Source organism: Apium graveolens, chromosome 5, assembly GCF_009905375.1.
Source record: "Apium graveolens cultivar Ventura chromosome 5, ASM990537v1, whole genome shotgun sequence".
Classification (NCBI taxonomy): Eukaryota; Viridiplantae; Streptophyta; class Magnoliopsida; order Apiales; family Apiaceae; genus Apium; species Apium graveolens.
This window is the reverse complement of record NC_133651.1, coordinates 24268811-24278425: the sequence shown is the minus strand read 5'-3', so window position 1 is coordinate 24278425 and position 9615 is coordinate 24268811. Positions and strand designations below refer to the sequence as shown.

The window sequence follows — 9615 nt, the reverse complement described above, 5'->3', positions numbered from 1 at the left end:
TCAGGAGATAATCATCAGAAGATGGATATCAGAACTTAAGTACTGAAGGACGTTCAGATAAGGAAAGCAGCTGATTAAAGGATAGAAGATTGAGACAAACATAAGAAGAGATATTCATGAAGGAGTTCTATGAAGAATAGAATACTTGGAAGAAAAGATATCTGATTGATATATTTTAGGAAGCAGAATTATATTCCTTATCAATTAGCGATTATCTTGTAATTGTGTAGTATATAAACACAGACATAGAGTTTACACTATAAGTGCTATAACAATCGAGAAGATTATTTATTGTAATCCTAGCAGCTCTCGTGATATTTGTTCATCACTGAGAGAGAACAGTTTCATACTGTAACAGAGTTTATTGATTCAATAAAGTTTGTTTTCTGTTACTTAAGTTATTAAAGTTCGATTTGAGTGTACTATACACTGTATTCACCCCTCTATATAGTGTGTGTGATCTAACAATGATAAAGTTTCAAGATTGTATGTAAAACTTGGATTCACTAATTACATACAGGCATTTAGGTAGGATTCAGCTTATAGCACACTTGGCTTAAGCAGCTACACTTCGTGCTCCATGCATTTCTCATCTTATAAGTAAAGCACACACATAAAATGTATGAAGGTGTTAAGAACTTAAGATCCACTAATCGGCATAGAGCACGTACAAGATAATTTGACATAAAATATAGAAGCGGAGGCCACAGAATGTGTCATCAACAGAAACTGCAGATTCCTCCTATAGGAAAGTGAATTCGGTGTATCATTGTTACAACATCTTAGTCAGGTAAAGCAGTTCCTCTCTCAAGGTTGTTCTTGATCTCAAGCGTATATCTGCCAAATGCTCGCTCAATCTTCTTATTGAAGTGTTCATTCCGGTCATTGATAGAGTCAATGTCCTTGTCTTCATGGAACTTCCTCCTCCTGCTAAATGTGTTCCGCTTCTCATCCCTGTCCTTGAGCTCCTTTACCATCTTGTCGATCTTATCCTCAGAAATCTTCGGTGCCTGCCAACGAATATAATTACATTTGGTGAGTACCTCCCAAAGTGTACCAAAAAACATGTACAAGAGTAGATTACTTATAAGCAGAGTTTCTTACCTTTCCATATTGTAGACTCGAAGCATCTCGATAAAATTCAGGATCAGCTTCTTTCATTTTATTGTACTCAACTAGATCAACATCAATATTCTTTGTCCTTTTTTTGTATGCATTAAACAATGTCTTCTGGTTAAAAACTGTCCAACCAAAGAAATTAAACACCAGGTCCAGCAATAGTGACACATAAAAAGAGAAGAAAACAATAACATACAAGCTACGAAGCCTTCTCCTATAAAGCAATATAAGTGATAAACATGAAGCAGATATTAATACAATACTATTCTTTAAGATCTATAATTGTAAAAGATGTAAAAAAATCAGATTATGGTTCGGGAGATCTACAGGCAGCAACTTGCAACTTAACTTTTTCATTACATTGTTAGATTTTTTTAAACTTTTCCTTGATGCATGTAGGAAAATTAAGAATGCAATTATTATATGCAGATTTGGTGACCATAATCTCTCTAAAAAAATTTCATACTAAAAAATTTACCCATCAGAAAACTGAAGATAAAACCTGTTTGCTTTTAAACAAGATGGATTTCCCAGGAGGTAACACGTATTTAAAACAGGGAGAACGGCGTACCATCCCAACCAGAAGGAGCATGCTCCTTCTCCCATTTCTTATACTTCATCTCTGCCATCTGTTCAGTATCCAGCATGTATGCCTTACTCATATCTAAACCATTTGCATCAAGAAGTTTGCCAATTTTTTTCTTCCTCTCTTCATTCCATTTTTGTTTTGAAATGCCTCTAGATTCTTGGGGGGCTTCCATTCTTTTCTTCTCAGCCATCATATCAGTTTGATTGGCTTTCCTTGCCTGATTCTATATAGTGCAGAGACATTTAAGATTTAAATGTAGACAAAAAGAGAAGATGGCAAAACTAGCACAGCTTTCACTGTTGAATTAGAAAAATTATAGTGCCTAATTACCATTTTTAGTTTTAATTCAAAATACTTTCTTTTTGTTCCTTTGAACTGCGTAAAGTCTACATCCACATTGTCTTCAACATCATGACTATCATCCACATCAGTCTTCTCTTCAATCGTGGGCCTTCCATCTAGCAGATCTTCATTTTGCTTGGCAGCAGAAGCTGAATGATCGTCGCTGTAACTTTTTGCTAGTTTCGAAAATAACAGATAGGTAAATTAGGTAAAGTAAGGAGAAAATTGACATAAAATATGGGTCAACAAAAGATATAATACTTGAGCACAAAACTAATACCCTGTTTATTGCCATCAAATGTTATGTTAAGAAAACTTATATATAATCATGCATCCACAATAAAATCAGATAAGAGGACATTAAGTTAGAACTAGATTTCAATCATCTCCCCAGGACACGAAAATAAATCGGTACACAATTATATAGCTCATATATCAGGTTCCAAAAATTTCACAATAACAAAGAAATCATTAAAACAATATTTGGGACGAGAAGTATAAATGAATTGCAGGGAAACATGAAGAAAAGACAAAGATCGATTGGGACATTAAATATTAAAGACAGAAACGTGTGCATGACGAGATGAATGGTTAAAATAGTGACAGGAGCAACAAATCATGAAACCTTAAAAAAACTAAGTCCATAGAATGGAGTGATATTCACAAATAAAGTAATCGAAATCTCATGGAACGCATCCAAACTATCAGCCGCAACCAGTATATGAACTGCAGTTATTGGTATGATTATCATTCGTAAATTACAAAGATGATCACCTAAGAGATGCAAACTAGGTAATAAACGCGTATATTGATACTAATTGCCCAAATAGGAAAGCATTTCTTGATTTAATCCCTTGACCAAAAACAAGAAGCTTCTACAAAAATATCTTCTTGGAGGATAATCCAAATGTGTCATAATCGCAAAATAGATACTTTATAAAAATACTAGTGTAGTAAAACTAAATAATTATCATTTAGACCATTAGCGAAATGTATGAACCTAAAAATTAATAAGTGATATATTCTGCAAACAAATAACGGTCAGGAGTTAAGTCTTCCAGAGCAGAATGTATTAAATTAAAATATTTAATTTATTAGACAACAGTACCATATTGAGATATACATAACAAACTTATTGCAACATGGTCACTGAAAAACTGAAATAAGCAAACCAAACACAATGAGCAGCAAACTCACCAGGCTCATCTTTACTTAAACGTTTCTTGGCTTCAGCAATAATCGTGAAACAATATTCACTACATTCATGATATGGATTGTCTGCATTTCTGCAATCTGGGTGCACTCTCCCGTCAACCATACTTACGATCTGACACAACAAATACATTGCAAATAAGTACACACATAAACTGTAAAACAACCCATCTTCTTCCCATTTAAACAGTAATACAGTTATTCACATACATCATTAAATCTCTAGCAAATGAAATTTTTCAAATTTTCATGTGTAATTTGTCACTTCCATTCTCTCCTACATACCCTTCTATACTGCTTAAGCTAGATATCAAGCCCGCCAACTTGAATAAAGGAATGAAATTTACAATTTTTCATGTGTAAATATTTTGTCACTTCCAATCCCCCCTATATCCTGTTGTATACAAATTAAGCTAAATATCACTCCCACCAATCTGGGGATGAATGCTCAATCCTCTTTACTCTCCGTTTCGGTCACAAACCTCTTTAACCTCATAACTTAAAATTTCAACCCTTTCAATTATTTCCACTCCGATCTTCCATTCCATTCCTATCTCAATTATTTCATTCTTACCAACCCAACAGAGCATTAACAACCAAAAAAATCTAAGAATCACTAAAACGATAACTCAATTCAACATAACATCCAAATTCCAAAACCAGCTCGTAAAACCCGTAGATCCTCATGTACATACACATTACTTACAACTGTTCTAACAGATTAAAGTGATTACTTCAAATTTCCGAAACACAACCTAATAATTCAAGATTTGCCCAATCAAAAAAATCAAGAATCAAGCTTAATTAACTGAACTAAAAGTAATAATAACGAAATTAGAATAAAGGGTCAGCTTCTTTTACTCCAATTAAGCTTAATTAGTACCGGATTAAAAAAATTATAAAAAAGCACAAATAAAATCAGATAAAAAACAAACCCTAAATCTATAAAAGTTAAAACGACGAAACAGAATAGTTCATTAAGATTAGATAGCGATGATGTAGAGAAAAAAGAACGTACCTGTAAAAGATGAATTAAATTGGAGGAGCAATTCGAAAACCCTAGAACCAAGAGGTGGAGGTTAATTGGGATTGGGATTTTTTTAATGGGAATAGAATCGATTGTATAAAGTGGGTTTCGAATATTTTTATGCAAGTAAATTGAGATGTTAAAATAATTAGCAATACATATAATTATTATTTTTATTGAATAATTATTTTGATATTAAATTATAATGAGAATTTATCAAAAATAATTATGTTTTTAAACTTATTTATAAAAAACAGTCAGAGTCGTATATGAGAGTAGATTGCTGAAATTGTACATGATATTATTTCATGTTACATATAAGATTGCAAATGTGGTTATAACATATTTTTTAAAATATTTTCTGTAACTTAATTATTTTTGAAAAAGTCTCAATTTTAATTTATGAATTGAAAATTTGTTTAAATATTATTATTACGATAACTTTATATTTTAATAAAAAGTTAAATATCATTTAAAATAATGCATCATATTATTCTTTTATATACATGGTTAAAATATAAAAAGTTATATACGCATGATTTTCTTTTATATATAAAAATGAAAAAAAATATATAAAAATAATTTGAAAATTTTCTTAATTAATATTTTTAAGGCATCGATCAATGAATCGTTGAAAATAAAATTAATTGAATAACCCTTTACATTTAACCCCGTCAATATTCTATTATAATATAATATAATATAATATAATATAATATAATATAATATATTTTAATTAAAAAAGGTGATTTTGAGTTGTTACTATGATCAAAAGGTTTATCTTTGAAGATATTCTTTACTCTATGAGCTTAACTAGTAGTTGAGGAGATTTTTCTAGGCTAGCAACAACTATAAGTCTACAGTTTCTTACTTTCTTCTAATTCTTGAAACATGACCAAAGTAAATAAAACCCAAATCAATTTTAGCCCAACCCAACCATTCCTAACCTGCCCATCCAAACAAATTACAAGTTCTGATTTTTTCATGTAAACATAACCTTTAAGTACGTAACACCAGAGTTTCGAGAATCATTTATTTACGCAAATAAATAATTCAACTTCACATTTAAAATAAGATCTTTTTTTATTTATTTTGTTTATATAATTCATTAGCAGGATATATACTGATATTATATTTGTCCCCGTAATTAAAATAACGGCTTAATGTCCTAAGTATGTATTCACATAACTTAGGTATATACAAATTTTTTTTATTGTGATTATAGTTATACTACATACTCATATGACTCATTCAAATATGTATTTAAGCGCATTTTTCTCTTAAAATTAAAATATAATATAATATAATTTATTTTTAAAAAAAATTCGGACCCCCCTAAAATATTTTTCTGCCTCCGCCACTGGTTGCTCATGTATGCCTTCATAGATGCATTAACAAACTAACTCTAAATAATATAAGTTCATAAAATCGAGACATTAATGAAATGTTCCAAGAAATCTATAACAGCCGAGCTTATGCTTCAAAGGAGTTCAGATTACATCAATAATTCAGAAGAAAATACAACAAATAGAATGAATTCAATGTAAACATATAGAAAAAATATTTTACAACAACAGAATTTGACTTTAAATATTCCCATAGATGGCATTGTGTGTATATGACCAACCAGCATTTTGTACTTTAAAACTGCGCTCGAACTTCATCTGGCAGCATCTAACAGAATTACAGAACTCATGTATTGCATGCTCGGGTTTCACTAGTGTACCAGTGAAGAGATTTTACGTTTTTTATGAAACCTTCCAGTGGCTCCGAATGACTTCACTGTCACTATCGCATTCAGAACAATTAAAAGTCTTCTCCATCTTTTTAAGACATCAATATTGGAAACATCTTGAGTATCAACAAGGACTATTGCAGGGGAGGATTGATCACCCTGCGACATGCTGGGGATTTCAGATTGATAGTTGCTAATAATATTGGGATACTGCAGCAGCATAGCATCATGATGAGCAGTCTCTGGACTATAGATTGGGTCATCGAAGCCTAGTCCAGGGTCTCTCAGGAGCTCTTCATAAAAATCCATGCTAGCATCACTGTGAAAGTGACCAAGATATGGCCTGCTTGATTCACCAACACAACTGATGGATGGAATGTTAGCATGAGTTGACGTATCATGTCTTGCATAAACAGATGTGTTTGGGGTCACCAGAGACTCATAGGTACATTCACTAGGATTCTCCAGCCCGAGTGACCCTGAAAAGGGAGGACGGGTTTTCATGAAAGAATTTTCGACATTATAAGGGGTTAATTCTTTCCCGTTCTGGAATGCACACTTCACCAACTTGTGGGCATCCACCTGTTAACAAATTAATTTATAAATATTTTAATTTACCTGAAAACAGATCAATTAGAAGTATATCAAAGGAAAGGAGACTGCACCTTTTCTATAGCAGATAGGACATCAACAGGAACATACTGAGATTGCCTAAGTACTCCCTTCAACTTCCCCACAACATTAAAAATGACACCATATCTATGTTCAGGATTGGAATAATAACAAAATTGCACACTTTCATCAATTAAACATGTGCTTGCATGTTTCGTTATCGTCTCCCATGTTTTAGGACCAGCGCAAAGTATCTATGGGCATCACAATAACAATATGTTTATGGTTTGTTTCCATTAGCTATGAAAATTTCTAAAAGAACTTCATGAGTATATACTTTTTAAAGTACTTTAAAGAACAACATAAAGTAGGGAGAGGTAGAATGTACACTCTTAAGACTTTCAGGGTCCATAACAAGAAGTTTGAGAAAGTCTTCTACACTTTCAACATTTCCTCCCTTCAAACGCTCACGGAATGCACCTTTTTTGTCTATTCCGTCTAGTCGCCATACCTCATCAGATAAAGCTGGTGGATATTTTTTTCCATACACTGCATACGAAAATCATAAGTTCAATAAAATAGACAAACAAGTTATGTGAAACCAAATGTAATCAATAGTTACCGTTTTTCCTTTATTTTGATTACGTACTTCAAAGGATTCCGGGAGAGCAAAAATCATTAAGATTTATAAGTTTAACATAATCTATGTATTTCCCTGCATTTGAACTAAAGCTTTAAAAATGGTTGTTAATACAAGCCATCTAAGTGACATATCCAATTAGTACACAATAAAATATATTTAAGAAACAATTCATATCTAGCACCTTGACAGAAAGTTGGGTTGAAAGTGAAGACAAAATTAACACAAGATGCACTTGTCTCATGCCATACATCATGGGAAATGATATAATGTTAAGTTAGCATTTCTTCAATTCATATATTCTATATATTTAGATCCAAATTAATATGATTATAACACAATTAATTTGTTTATGCACAATGTTTAATCCTTCAACTTCAAGTATGCTCGGTTAGTCAGTTGCTCCCGTAATGTATTACTGCCATCAATAATATAATTGGAAGCAGAAAGCATACAATAAGTTAATAAGACAAACAAAAGAAAGTATGAGACACTAACATCCGTTTCGGCGATCTTTAAGCATGAAATACTCTGTCATTGCTGGCTGTATTGCAGTTCCAGGAAAACTACCCACAACCCTTGCTGCAAGTGACAACTGACAGATCGTCACCCATCCAGAATTATGTATGAAAGAAATCTCACCTATGTCACAACAGCCTTCTTCAAGCTTGAACCTCGCTTTTCCTTTGAGTAAAGGTCCATTTCCTTTTATTGCTTTGACAATTTTCCTCTCAAAGTCCTCGGCTGTCAAATTATCTCCTCCATCCCCATCCGACTCTCCCTTCAGAACCACAACTTCTATCTCTGTGTTAGCTTCACGCCCTGACTTAACAACTGCCCCAGTTAAACAGTCATATAATGCTACTCTAACTGAGGCTCCTTCCCCTTTGATTTTCTGTCCAGTGAAAATCAGGGTAGAAATTTTGTCCAAGAACTTTAATTCCAATCTTCGTGACTCAATACTGCTTAATCGCTTGCAACAGTTACTGGATAAGAAGCAACAGATTTGTCAGGTATATGGAGTAACTTACAATACTGATTGAATATTACTGTAACTTCTTAAACGTTTACTACCAATGATGGAACTGAAGGGATTCACTAGACTTCAGACTCGACAAGTTTTGAAAAATCAACTGGAGGAAAAATAAACATGTCCTGACAGATTATCATAAATCAGTAGTTTTTTTTTTCTAAACCCATAACTGGCCTTCAAATTTTAGTGTTAAATATTTCTACTCCCCAGCTCCCGGATCTCTCTATAAATCCTGGTTTCATCACTGTCCATCTCATCCGAACCCGGAGATAAGAAACAATAAAAGACAAATATATTTAATCAAACAAGAATCCATACCATTTAGGGGAAAGCTCCAATGTCTTTTCAACCTAAAACATACAATTAGCAAGATTCAGTAACGGTCAAGACAGCCACTATCTATACATCAAAAAAAGCATAAATTTACACTTAGTCAAGCTCAATAACATGGCAAAGACTAAAAGGAGTATAAAAACAGAGAGATCCCTGCATATAATAATAATATTTTAAAAAAATTACTTTACAAAAAAAAAAACTCACAATCTCTGGCACAATCCCACGAAGCAAATCCCCAAAAACCGATATAATTTCCGGCTCCACTCTGAAAAAGAAGCAGCAAGCAAAAATTATATTAAAAAAAATATAATATATATATATATATATATATTAATAAATTATTCAACAGATAAACCTGACACCAGACCCGGTAACAATGCACTTGAAGTACAATGTGATTCGAATGGTTTATAATAGATGTACTTGTACGATAGAATAACTTACTTCCTTATTGCAAGAATCTTGGAAAGCTCATCTTTCACGTGTGAGGGATGAGTCATTTAAAGTACTTCACTTCAATGTATACTACTTGGAGTAAAACTACTCTGTAACTGCTGGCTTCAAGTGGTTAAGGTTAGTATAATTTGATTCGGCTGTTTGTTTGGATATTTATAGCAAGAAAAAACAGGTTTTGGTGTCTTAAATATCATTTTTTATATATATTTTAAATATCCTTAATTTGTAATTTCGTGATGGTTACTAGAAAGAGTTATAATTTCGAGGAACCTAACCAAGGCTTAAACACCATCCTTTTTACGCGTATTGCTAACACAGACAAGCGTATAAATGCACACACCATATGTATAGAAATTGTTCAGAATTTATGTGGGTTTAAATCATCTACATTATTCGATTTGCAAAATATATGTAATTTATTTAAATTTAACAAAGTTTTAATTTTGATCAATTAATTAAGAAAAAATCTCCGAACCATTCTTTTTCTATGTACAGTCGCTTATTTTGCCAACGT

At 32.4% G+C, this 9615-nt stretch overlaps 2 protein-coding genes across 2 annotated transcripts; both read right to left on the bottom strand.

Annotated features, from left to right (window-relative positions):
* Nucleotides 1–470: 470 nt before the first annotated feature.
* Nucleotides 471–4397, bottom strand: LOC141723678 (uncharacterized). Its single transcript, XM_074525536.1, has 6 exons — nt 4281–4397; nt 3248–3377; nt 2039–2226; nt 1691–1931; nt 1105–1241; nt 471–1010 (listed from the first exon to the last, which is right to left on the bottom strand). Exons 2-6 carry the CDS (start codon nt 3366–3368, stop codon nt 783–785), a joined length of 915 nt encoding a protein of 304 aa, XP_074381637.1. The 5' UTR covers nt 3369–3377; nt 4281–4397; the 3' UTR covers nt 471–782.
* Nucleotides 4398–5725: 1328 nt separating this feature from the next.
* LOC141723677 (calmodulin-binding protein 60 A-like) lies at nt 5726–9237 on the bottom strand. The gene is made up of 7 exons (XM_074525535.1): nt 9090–9237; nt 8850–8910; nt 8628–8659; nt 7775–8262; nt 7025–7185; nt 6690–6890; nt 5726–6606 (listed from the first exon to the last, which is right to left on the bottom strand). Exons 1-7 carry the CDS (start codon nt 9143–9145, stop codon nt 6007–6009), a joined length of 1599 nt encoding a protein of 532 aa, XP_074381636.1. The 5' UTR covers nt 9146–9237; the 3' UTR covers nt 5726–6006.
* Between the last annotated feature and the right edge of the window lie 378 nt (nt 9238–9615).

Excerpts from the sequence above, each read along its gene's own strand:
- LOC141723677 (XM_074525535.1), bottom strand. The coding sequence starts at position 9,145 with ATGACTCATCCCTCACACGTGAAAGATGAGCTTTCCAAGATTCTTGCA. Across the intron at positions 8,660-8,849 it reads GTGGGATTGTGCCAGAGATT|GTTGAAAAGACATTGGAGCT; the intron begins GTGAGTTTTTTT and ends TGTATGTTTTAG. Across the intron at positions 8,263-8,627 it reads TTGGAGCTTTCCCCTAAATG|TAACTGTTGCAAGCGATTAA; the intron begins GTATGGATTCTT and ends CTTCTTATCCAG.
- LOC141723678 (XM_074525536.1), bottom strand. The coding sequence starts at position 3,368 with ATGGTTGACGGGAGAGTGCACCCAGATTGCAGAAATGCAGACAATCCA. Across the intron at positions 1,932-2,038 it reads TTGAATTAAAACTAAAAATG|AATCAGGCAAGGAAAGCCAA; the intron begins GTAATTAGGCAC and ends TGCACTATATAG. Across the intron at positions 1,011-1,104 it reads CGAGTCTACAATATGGAAAG|GCACCGAAGATTTCTGAGGA; the intron begins GTAAGAAACTCT and ends ATTCGTTGGCAG.